At 40.5% G+C, this 12,500-nt stretch overlaps 2 protein-coding genes across 2 annotated transcripts in view; both read left to right on the top strand.

Annotated features, from left to right (window-relative positions):
• Positions 1 to 12,500, top strand: part of smyd3 (SET and MYND domain containing 3) — a 189,840-nt gene that overhangs the window by 95,531 nt on the left and 81,809 nt on the right.
• On the top strand, positions 10,309 to 12,376 carry LOC121693714. The gene is made up of 2 exons (XM_042073343.1): positions 10,309 to 11,586; positions 11,757 to 12,376. Exons 1-2 carry the CDS (start codon positions 10,377 to 10,379, stop codon positions 11,768 to 11,770), a joined length of 1,224 nt encoding a protein of 407 aa, XP_041929277.1. The 5' UTR covers positions 10,309 to 10,376; the 3' UTR covers positions 11,771 to 12,376.

The raw sequence follows: 12,500 nt of genomic DNA, 5'->3' as shown, positions 1-12,500 counted from the left end.
GAGCAGCCGATATTCCGCACATAGAACAGACACGGGTCTCCATGACCTGATATCCTTCAAATCTCCCTTCTTCGGTAACAGAGTAAGAACTGCTCTGCGACAACTGAGTGGCAGCTGCCCCTTGGCCAAGCTGTTCCTCAAAACGACCAGTAGGTCTGCGCCTACTTCTGTCCAGAAAGACTTATAAAAGTCAACCGGCAGACCATCGATCCCCGGTGCCTTGCCACACTCCATACCATGGAGGGCCTTTTCCAACTCAGCCAGGGTAATCACCCTTCCAAGGTCGCAATTAGCTTCTCTAGATACCTTAGGAAGATTCGTCAAAAAAGGACTGTCAAGGGCCTGTTTATAGGAGATTTCACTCCTATACAAAACCTTGTAGAAATCAACTGCTCTCTCACGAATTTGTTTATCGTCAGATAAGAGGGCTCCAGTTTCTGAAACCAAAGCATGTATAAGCCGTTTTTGGCCATTTTTCTTTTCCAGATTAAAAAAGAATTTGGAAGGTGCATCCATTAATTCTGCACACTGGAAGCGAGACCTGACCAGAGCTCCTTGTGCTTTAATGCCCAGCAAGTTGGCCAAACAATTCTTTTTTATTTTCAAATTTTCCATATATAACTGATTACCTGTACTTTCAGCTAAACCTTGGAGCTCCAGTATCTCATTTTCCAACAATTTCATGCGTTGAGCTATATCTCTTGTGACACAGGAAGTATACTGCTGACACAACTGTTTTATCTGGGCCTTTCCAAAATCCCACCACTGTTGCACAGACTGAAAAGACTGCTTTGTGGATCTAAAATCCTTCCAGAAAAACTTGAAAACATCCCTAAACTTACCATCATTCAAAAGACTAGTGTTAAAGTGCCAGTATGCGCTCTTATATCTGGTGGCACTAACAAAAAAATTACAAAGCACCATACTATGATCGGAAAAACCTACTGGCAGGATGAGACAGCTTCTAAAAAAACTGAACTGATGTTTAAAGGTATAGAACCTGTCTAATCTTGCCAGAGATAATATGTTATTATTTGAGTGGACCCATGTGTACTGTTTCTGCTTTATATGAAAGTTCCTCCATAAATCAGAAAGGTCGTGGGACTTCATTATCTCAATGAGCCTTCTACGTGATGGCATATGAGGCTCTACATGATTCCTATCAATAGCTAGCTCAGTACAGTTGAAATCCCCACCAAGAAGTAAACACTCCCCAGAATCACAATTCTTTAACAGATCATCCAGGATACTTAAGAAAATCATTCCCTCCCTCCCAACCGTTGGGGCATAGACACACACAAAAACAAAAAAAGTATTTTCATATTGAGCTCTGACTCTCAAGAGTCTACCTTTAACAATTTCATCAACCTCATATGAACAGGGGATACAGCTACCTGAAAAAAGAATAGCAACGCCACCACTAGTTGAGGTATTATGACTTAAGATCGATAACCCCCCAAATTCCAAAGCCCAATCAGAGCTATTGCTTGCGTCAGTATGGGTTTCCTGCGCAAAGACAACATCAATAGCTTTTTCTTTAATTGTTTCAAAAAGCATCGCCCTCTTTGTGCGGTCTCTTGCTCCATTCAAATTAAGCGAAGCAATTTGAAACCCACTCATAAGTATAAAGGAAAAAGTGCAAAAAAAGAACATATTCATTGGGAATTAACAGGGGCTGGGGTGGACTGGCTATCAGCGTTCAACAGAGCTCTAAGTTTTGTGAGAAATTTATTCAAACGGTAGACCTCCTGCCTAGTAAAGCTACCTTCGGCCATATACAGCTTCGTTTTAGCGATGAACTGTTCAACATCGGGAAAGTATTCATCAACTTGAACACACCTAGCATTTTTAGTCTGCTTCAGAAACGTTTTTAAATCATCCACAGTGTACTCGCGCCCTGTGTAGCCGCTTTGGGGAAGACTGCACCTTAGGCTGCAATCAGAAAATTCCCCCTCGCTCTCTGCATCAGTAGAATTAACGTCAACAACCAGATCTTTCTTTTTTACCTTTCTATGAGACTCAGCTCGAGCCCTTTCCCTCTTCAGACCTTTTGGAACTTTAAAGGGAACTTCCTCTGTTTCCATGATCTGACTATCCTCCCCGCAAGCGTCCTCCGAAAGATCTAGTACGTTGGAATTCGGCGAGTTATCAGTATGCATAACATTATTTTCTGGAGCTTCAGCCTCGGCCCCCTCTTCCCCGTTCCTTACTGTCTCATCAGACACATCCTGATCTGATGGTCTAACTTCAGGTGCATCGGCATTAGAAGAACCTTCCCCTGGTGACTGATCACCATCCACCCCAGCCTCTCCACCATTTGTGGGCCCCTCATCACTGGCAGACTGTCCCTCCCCAGTATTCTCATTTTGACCATTGACATTGGCGGTAGTATTGGGGCACTTTTCTGGACAGGCACGCACTAGGTGACCCGTCAAACCACAACCAAAACATCTCATCAGATTACTTGTGACATATATGACATAATTGAAATCGTCGACCTGGATATTCAAAGTCAAATCAAGATCATCTGTGTTGTTGTTTAAAACCATGTAAACATATCGCCTAAAAGATACCACATGCTTTAAAAGCGGAGACTTCGTGGAAATGGCGATCTTCTTGATCGGGGAAACTAATTTGCCATAGCGGGATAGAGACTGGACAAGAATGTCATCACTAATGAAAGGTGGTATGTTTGAAATGATTACTTTCCTAGATGGGGTAGACAAAGGGAGTACGGAGTTAAAAATACCATCAATTTCTACTCCGCGTTCAACCACTAAGTTGGCCAACTCCACGGACTCAAGGAACAAAACGATTGCTTGATTCATACGAGCAGCAGACAAAACTTTGTCATGCCCAACCATTTCACCTACTGCCAGGCTACACTCTTCTACGCTGGCGGTAGAGGATATCTTTATACCATGCCGCCGCGTGAGACAAACAAACTTTCCCCTAGTGTTACCTGAGGCAGCCATACTCCAAACCAGGAGCTGACGCCCAGGTAAAACCACAAAAACACACACACTCCACTAACCCCTAACCCTACCAACCCAAAGACAAACAAACAACAAAGGAAAAAAATAATAAAAAACAGAAAAAGTAAGAAAGAGAAAACAGGTAAGAAAAGGCACAGCGGCCTCACTCACACAACGCTCACTCACAGACGCTCCGGCTCCGCCCACTCACTCAGTCCATGCGCAGAGAGAGAGAGAGAGAGAGAGAGAGAGAGAGAGAGGGGTGAAGGGAGAGAGAGGGGTGAAGGGAGAGAGAGAGGTGAAGGGGGAGAGAGAGAGAGAGAGGGAGGGGACGGGGGACGAGAGAGAGAGAGAGAGAGAGAGGGGTGAAGGGAGAGAAATAGAGAGAGAGGTGTGAAGGGAGAGAGAGAGAGAGAGAGAGAGAGAGAGAGAGAGAGAGAGAGAGAGAGAGAGAGAGAGAGAGAGAGAGAGAGAGAGAGAGAGAGAGAGAGACAGACCCACTATGTGTGTATGTCTTCATGAACAAGAGCACATAACTCCATTTAAGTGAGAATAGTAGCCTGATTATTTACTGTAAGACATATTACATATATTTATCTATTATATATATGTGTATGTGTATATATATATATATATATATATATATATATATATATATATATATATATATATCCTCTTATATTATTATACACTATTAACATTATTTAATTTTACTTTATTTTATTTATTTATTTTTTCTATTTTTATTTTATTTTATTTCATTTTACTTATTGAAGCACCAAACAGCTTAGATATTACCTCACCCTCAATTGGGGGGGGGGGGGTCCATCTACAGTACATTGATTAATTCCGACATTTTATTGTATTGTATTTTATTTTATTGTATTTTATTAAATACTATTGTATAGTATTTAAAATAGCTCTTCTTTCTTCACCATAGCTTCTTTTAAAATAAGCACCTGGAATATCCAGGGACTATATTCTTCTATATTTGGTTATAAAACAACCAATCTTGATTTTGTAAATAGTATTAGAAATGTAGACCTTATTATCCTTTTGGAGACTTGGAGAGATAAATCTGATCATTGCCCGCATAATTATAAAGAACTTTTAATACCCTCTCTTAAAGAAATCCATATAAAGAATGGAAGAAATTCAGGGGGTATCATAGTTTGGTACAAAACTGAATATGACAACAAGATAATTCCCATTAAAAAAGGTAAAACCCATTTATGGTTAAAAATCCAAAAAGAAGTTTTAAATTTGAACCGAGATCTTTATCTCTGTGCAGTTTATATTCCACCTTCAACCTCCCAATATTTCGATGCTAACCTTTTTGAGGAGCTTGAAAAAGAAATAAGTTATTTCCAATCCATAGCCCAAGTATTAATATGTGGCGACCTCAATGCCAGAACAGGCAAAGAAATTGATTATATTCCCATAGATGGAGATGACCATATATTCGGTAATAGAACCCTATATTCACAGATAATCCAAACACCGAGAAAGAGTTTTGACAGCACAATAAATGCCAGCGGAACTAAATTGCTACGTATATGCAAAAGTCTTGGTGTTTACATTGTAAATGGGAGATTTAGAGGAGATTCTTTTGGAGGATTTACATTCTCTTCTTCCCTCGGTTGCTCTGTGGTTGACTATTTCATCACTGATCTTGATCCAGAACACATAACTGCTTTTATGATAATGCCACAACTACCTATTTCTGACCACTGCCAGTTAATACTACACCTGCAACTGTCAGATATTAAATTTAATTCACAAAATGTTGAACCTAAATTATTCTCACTTCCAAAAACTTTTAAATGGACAGACAAAAATGTGTCAACATATGAAGCAGTCATCAATAACAATGAACAAATTATTGATAATTTCATTATGACCAAATACCAACCAAATGCTGAGAACGTAAATATGGCCTGTAACCACCTAAACAATATATTAATACATTTAGCAAAAACAGCTAATGTAAAACAAATCTCTAGAATGAAAGGAAATAGAACAAAATTCAAAGAGGACTGGTTTGATAAAGACTGCAATGCAGCAAGGATAAAGTTAAGAGAGTTATCCAATATTAAACATCGAAACCCAAACGATACTGACAGCAGAACAAGATATCATCTTGAATTAAAAAATTATAAAAAATGATACAAAACAAAAAATCATCTTACATGTCCAAAGAACTAGACAAAATCGAACGGTCAATTAATCAAAACACATTCTGGTCAAATTGGAAAAAGCTGACAGGTGCTGGCAAGTCTGAGTCTCCAATTAGAAACAGCCAGATATGGATGAACCATTTTAAAAATCCTTACCAGAACCCAGAAAGCATGGAACTTGAACCAGGACAACTCACAATAATAAAGAAACAAAAGTGTTTGGAGGAAACAATCAAAGATTACCAAAATCCCTTAGGCATGCCCATCACAGTATTTGAATTAAAAGACAAACTTAAAAAACTTAAACCTAGAAAAGCTTCCGGTATTGACCGTATCTCCACTGAGATGCTAAAATATAGCAACTCAAAACTCAAAGAAGCCATAACTAAATTGTTTAACCTAGTTCTCAACAGTGGAGTCTTCCCCTCAATTTGGAATAAAGGCCTTATTACCCCTATATCCAAATCTGGTGATAAATTAAATCCAAACAATTACCGAGGCATTTGCATCACAAGTAACTTAGGAAAGTTATTTTGCAGCATCATTAATAAAAGAATTCTAACATTCCTTGACGACCACAAAATTCTGAACAATAGTCAAATTGGTTTTCTACCAAATCATCGAACTTCCGACCACATATACACACTCCAGACATTAATAAATAAACATGTACATAACTCCAAAAAAGAAAAAATCTTTGCATGCTTTGTAGATTTCCAAAAAGCCTTTGATAACATCTGGCATAAAGGTCTATTCTTGAAAATGTTAGAAGCTGGAATTGGAGGGAAAACATATGATTTGTTAAAAACAATGTATGCAAATAATATAAATAGTGTTCAGTTAGGAAATAAAAGAACAGAGTTCTATTAACAAGAACGTGGAGTAAGACAAGGCTGTAGCTTAAGCCCAACATTATTCAATTTATATATTAACGAACTTGCCACACTGTTAGAGAAATCAGCTGCTCCTGGGCTGACTCTCCATGACAAGGATGTGAAATTTCTCATGTTCGCCGATGACCTGGTTTTACTTTCACCAACAGCGGACGGGTTGAGACAAAATTTAGACATTTTAAATCAATACTGCCAAACATGGTCCTTAAAAGTAAATTTAAATAAAACCAAAATAATGATATTCCAAAAGAGAGCACGAACAACAAAGAATAAATTCCTATTCACATTAGGCCCTGATATTTTAGAACGCACAACCAACTACACATATTTAGGTCTAGTCATAAATGCATCTGGCAGTTTTATTCCAGGATTGCAAGCATTTAAAAATAAAGCCCAAAGAGCATTCTATTCAGTGTATAAAACAATTAACAAATATCAACCTCCCATCAACATTTGGTTAAAAATAATTGATGCCGTTATTACTCTAATCCTACTCTATGGTTCAGAAATTTGGGGTCCACCATTACTTCTTTTAAAAAAACCATGGGACCAGACTGAAATTGAAAAACTCCACACAGAAATATGTAAATCTATTCTGCATGTCCATAGAAGTACATCAAATAATGCCTGCAGAGCAGAGTTAGGTCGCTTCCCCTTGTCCCTGGCCATCACCAAAAGAGTTATGAAATATTGGATACACTTAAAAAATGCAAACACTATTAGTTACCATCACAAAGCACTACTAACATATCAGACCCACAAAATGATAAACTTGCACAATTAATCATAAATAAATATAACATTGCTGATATAAACCTAACCGATCTGAATGAAACCCACACATTCATGAAGGCAACCTACATTACGCAATGGCAAAATGAAATTCACTCTAACAAAAAACTGGGCAGCTACTGTCAATTAAACAGAGAATACAAACTAGCAAATTATCTAGTAATACTGAAACAACCTCAAAAAACGTGTCTTGCAAAATACAGATTGGGTGACCATAAACTCCAAATAGAAATAGGACGCCATAAAAAATCATGGCAAGAAAAACATCAACGCCTATGCAAGTACTGTGACACAATGGAGGTTGAAGATGAAATACATTTTCTGCATAGGTGTCCCATTTATCAATTACTGAGAAACGACTAATATGTAAGATTTAGCAGACACAATAAACAATTTATGTCACTAGATGCTAGTTCCAAAATGAAAAAATTGTCTTAGGAGAAGACACACAGACAATTGAGCTAGCAGCTCAGTTTGTGTATATGTGCCACAAATTAAGGTTAGAAAGCACATACGCAAGAACAGATTCTCTCACCTCTCCACCACCTTAAATCGTATTCAATCCCATCTCATCTAGAACTATCATTTCTAATCTTTTTTTTTATTATTATTATTATTATTATTATTATTATTATTTAATTTCTTATAATTTATTTTATGAATTTATTTTATTATTATTTTATTTATATTTATTTACTTATTTATTTGTTTATTCTTACTTATTTTCATGCTCTTTGTTTCCTCACTAACTTACTTATGATTTGTATGCTTTCACAACACAAGTGCTCTTGTCATGTCAATAAAGCTTTTTTTGAATTTGAATTTGAATTTGAATTTGAATTTGAATTTGAGAGAGAGAGAGAGAGGGGTGAATGAAGAATGGGGCTGCTCTAGCTGGTGGTTCACAGGAGGGTTAGGAGAGGATGTTGTCTGTTAGTGCTTTGACACCTGGGCTTCCATTTGAGTACCGTTGTCAGTGATATGAGACTACAGGTATGCTGTGTGTGTGCGTGTGCGTGTGCGTGTGTGCGTGTGTGCGTGCGTGCGTGCGTGCGTGCGTGCGTGCGTGCGTGCGTGCGTGCGTGTGCGCGCGCGAGCGTTTGTGTGCACATCCTTGTGTTATAGGGTGAGATGTCTGTGTGTGCAGGGGAGGTGGTATGGGTTGTAAGATATCCTGTGTGTGTGTGTGTGTGCGTGCGTGTGTATGTGTGTGTGTTTCACTCCCCCCCCCCCCCCCCCCTCTCTATATCACTTCATGCCATGTTCGTACATACACACACCAGCCTATAGAGGATTATATGTTTGACCTCCCTCATGTTGCCTGGACCCCTTTGCTGTGTAAACACCCTCAGTAATCATCGGGTGATGTTACTCGTAAGCAAAATGAATTTATGTGGATTCTCTCGGCCCTAAACGGGAGAAGAGTTACAAGCAGACAAAATGGATTCAAACATTTGTGTATACGGAGGCGAGACATATTTCACTGTGTTTGGATTTCAGCCCGACGGCAACGTGTGTGGGTTTGAGCTCGAGCGCTCTACAGGGTAAAAGCTCTGTGGCTGTATTCATCATGACACACAGCACACACTGTGCTACACACACCACACACACACACACACACACACACACACACACACACACACACACACACACACACACACACCACACACCATACTACAGCAACAGCACTAACACACTGCATCTCATCTCTTAATGCCAATATACTGAGCGTAGCGTCATAAAAAAGGCTGTTGCCTCAGGCCAAACTTACAGAATGAGAGGGAGAGATCTCTTACACCCGTGAACACTGACGGCTTTGTACATCTTTACTTGATACACACACACACACACACACACACACAAACACAGCTGTGCTCCCATCATGAACATTCCACTAGTCCTGAATGAATCGTACCTGTTGGGTTTTAGCCCTGCTAACCGGGGGTGCGTTTCCCAAAACCATAGTTGCTAGCCTTGTACGGGGCATCTCTATAGCCTGGAATGGGGCATGTCTATAGCCTTGTATGGGGCATCTCTATAGCCAGGAATGGGGCATGTCTATAGCCTTGTATGGGGCATCTCTATAGCCAGGAATGGGGCATGTCTATAGCCTTGTATGGGGCATCTCTATAGCCAGGAATGGGGCATGTCTATAGCCTTGTATGGGGCATCTCTATAGCCAGGAATGGGGCATGTCTATAGCCTTGTATGGGGTATCACTACAGCCTGAGGCATCTCCATAGCCTTGTATGGGACACCCCCCTTCTCTATGCCTTTCCCATGGCATCGGCTCCAGCTGGTCAATTACATCTAATCAGAGGTGGCAGCCCATCTAAACAGCTCAGACACAACACACACACACACACACACACACACACACACACACACACACACACACACACCATCTGCACGTGTCTGCACAAACTCCCACTCTTTTGACACTCACTCCATGCTTTGTTTGAAAAAGACACATCTGCGGTTAGTAATTTAAGATCTACATCTGTGCCCTACTTAAAGCCCTGCTGCAAACAACAGTGTGTGTGTGTGTGTGTGTGTGTGTGTGTGTGTGTGTGTGTTTGTGTGTGTACGCACGTGCATGCATACATGTGTGTGTGTGTGTGTGTGTGTGTATACTGTATGTATGTGTGTGTGTGTGTGTGTGTGTGTGTGTTTGTGTGTGTGTGTGTGTGTTTGTGTGTGTACGCACGTGCATGCATACGTGTGTGTGTGTGTGTGTGTGTGTGTGTGTGTGTGTGTGTGTGTGTGTGTGTGTGTGTGTGTGTGTGTATATAGTGAGTGTGTGTGTGTGTGTGTGTGTGTGTGTGTGGTGCTTTCCTCAGATGCCAAATGGGGTAGAGATAAGAGCCCATCAGAGTGGATAAGACAAATGGTGGTTGTGTTTCTCTTGGCTTTGAACCGCTCCAGTTTGGGAGGGCTTCTTTGTTTTGTTTTGTCTTTTTCACTCACGTTTCTCTTTGTGTGTGTCTGAGTGTGTGTCTGAGTGTGTGTCTGAGTGTGTGTCTGAGTGTGTGTGTGTGTGTGTGTGTGTGTGTGTGTGTGTGTGTGTGTTATCTTCTCTTATGTGAGGGTGAGATACGGATGCAGCCTGCCAGCCAGCCGTGATGTTCTGTCTGCACTCCACAGGAACATTCTTCACTGGCATGTGTCCATCTCTCCCTCTTCCTCTTTCTCTCTCCCTCTCTCTCTCTTTCTCTCTCTCTCCCTCTCTGTATCTCTTTCTCTCTCCCTCTCTCTCTCTCTCTCTCTCTCTCTTTGTGCGCATGTCGGAGTGAGTGGGCGGAGCCGAGCGTTTGAGTGAGTGTGACTGTTGGCCGCTGTGCCAGGAACAGCGTTTTTCTATCTTTTTGCTATCTTTTCTATCTCCTTATTATTATTATTATTATTTTTTTTTTTTCTTCTTTATAGTGTTAAGGGTTGGTTCTGTTTGGGTTAGTATAAGTATCACTGGCGTGGGGTTTTGTTGTTACTTGTTTTACCTGGACGTCTGCTTCCAGTGTTTGGTTGCAGCCGCCCCAGGTATGGAGAGTTTTGAAAAACTTACGCGGCGTCATGCTGTTAAAATAGCATCGAATGCCAGTGTAGAGGTTTGTAGTTTAGCAGCAGGAGAAGTTGTAGGGCATGACAATATTCTGTCAGCGGCCCGCATGAACAATGCGATTGTGCTGTTTTTGGGCACGGTTGAGTTGGCTAATGAGCTGGTTGAAAGGGGTTTAGTGGTTGACGGCATTTTTACTGTCGTCCTTCCTCTCTCCACTCCATCAAAGAAAGTGACTTTGTCAAATGTTCCCCCATTTATTAAAGATGAGGTTTTGGCTGAAATTTTATCACGGTATGGTAAATTGGTTTCCGCAATTAAAAAGATTCCAATTGGAAGCAAATCCCCACTTCTGAAACACGTAGTGTCGTTCAGGCGATCCGTATTTATGATTTTAAAAGATAACAAAGATGATTTGGACCTAACTCTAAACGTGAAGGTGGATAACTTCAGTTATGTTATCTATGCTTCAACAAGTGTCATGAAGTGCTTTGGTTGTGGGCAATCAGGGCACCTTGTTCGTGCGTGTCCTAAGGCAAAGGGGAATTCGAGTGATGTGCAAATAAATCACGAAAACACCAGTAGGCCTATGCCTAATGAAATTGTGGTAGATGAGCAGTCTACCGAAATGGGTGCGTCTACTGCTGCGATTGCAGCACCCGCTGTATCCAGTGGGCCTTCGTCTGCCTCAGCCGAGTCAGTAGGGGCAGATCATGCTTCCCTTTTGCGGGAAGAGGTTAACGGGGTAACCCCGATTGATAAGCCAGTAGGCCGAGAACAAAGTTCTCCCACAGATGACGCAGTGAACGCAGAATCTGAGAGTCAGTCCACACAGAACTCGCAGAGCAGTGCTTCTGCTGTCAATTATGACCAAGTTCTTGCGTCTCTAGATGAATCCCTCATTGAGACGGAGGAAAATGTTTTTAAAATGCCCCCCAAAAGAAAGAGATCTAAAAGGACTAAAAAGAGCGATAATTTAACAGATCTTAGCGGCACAGATAACGAATACGAAAGTGATTTCTCTGACTGTAGCGTTACCTGTAGCTTACGTCATAGTGGGTTTGCTAGTTGCGATTATAGTGTGGAAGACATAAAATCCTTCTTGACAAAAACAAAACATATGAGAAATGTTCGGATTGACGACTACTTCCCTGATGTGGAGCAGTTCACCACGAAAACGAAATCTTTTTTGGGTGAGGGCTGCTTTACAAATCCAGAGTGCTTCCGTCTCAAAAAGATAATGACCAAGATTAACGTTTTGTTAAATAGCGATGTCTGATGTTAGTCTATTTTTCACATGTATTATGATGATGGCGTGTACACAACTCTTATATTTTTTTCTTATTATCATGGGTGAAATCAGAATTGCTTCTTTAAATTTAAATGGGGCCAGGGAAAGAAGCAAGAGAGCCTTGTTGTTTGAAACGATTAAGAAGAATAGATTTGATGTGCTTCTTGCTCAAGAAACTCATTCTGACGCCTCAATTGCTGCTGACTGGGCAAGTGAGTTTGATGGCCTGTCTATTTTAAGTCACAACACTTCCAATAGTGGTGGGGTTGCCATTCTGTTTTCTCGGACCTTTACTCCCATTTCCTACCAGACTGAGGAATTAGTCAAGGGTAGACTCCTAAAAGTCAGAGCCCAATTTGAAAACAATTTCTTTGTTTTTTTGTGTGTTTATGCACCCACTACACCAATTGATAGAATGCTTTTCTTGAATATGCTAAATGATGCTCTACGCAATTGTGAATCTGAGGATTTTTTACTCCTGGGAGGTGATTTTAATTGTACTGAAAATGCAATGGATAGGAATCATGTAGAGCCACACATGCCCTCACGCAGAAGACTCATAGAACTGATGAATGCAAATGAGCTTGTTGATGTCTGGAGGAACTTTCACAGTACTCAGAAGCAATACACATGGGTTCACTCCTACAATAACCTTTTGTCATTGGCTAGACTGGACAGGTTTTATGGTTTTAAGCATCAACTGAGTTTGTTTAGGAAATGTGTGATCATCCCAGTTGGTTTTTCAGACCACAGTTTGGTTTTTTGTTCTCTTTCTTTGAGTTCTGTAAAGTCTAAAAGTGCTTATTGGCATTTTAA

This window comes from Alosa sapidissima, chromosome 19 (assembly GCF_018492685.1).
Source record: "Alosa sapidissima isolate fAloSap1 chromosome 19, fAloSap1.pri, whole genome shotgun sequence".
NCBI lineage: Eukaryota > Metazoa > Chordata > Actinopteri > Clupeiformes > Clupeidae > Alosa > Alosa sapidissima.
The sequence above is the reverse complement of the archived record's forward strand: the minus strand, read 5'-3'. Positions and strand labels throughout refer to the sequence as shown.

Bases quoted from the DNA above. Each gene is read 5' to 3' on its own strand.
- LOC121693714 (XM_042073343.1), top strand. From the start codon at position 10,377: ATGGAGAGTTTTGAAAAACTTACGCGGCGTCATGCTGTTAAAATAGCA.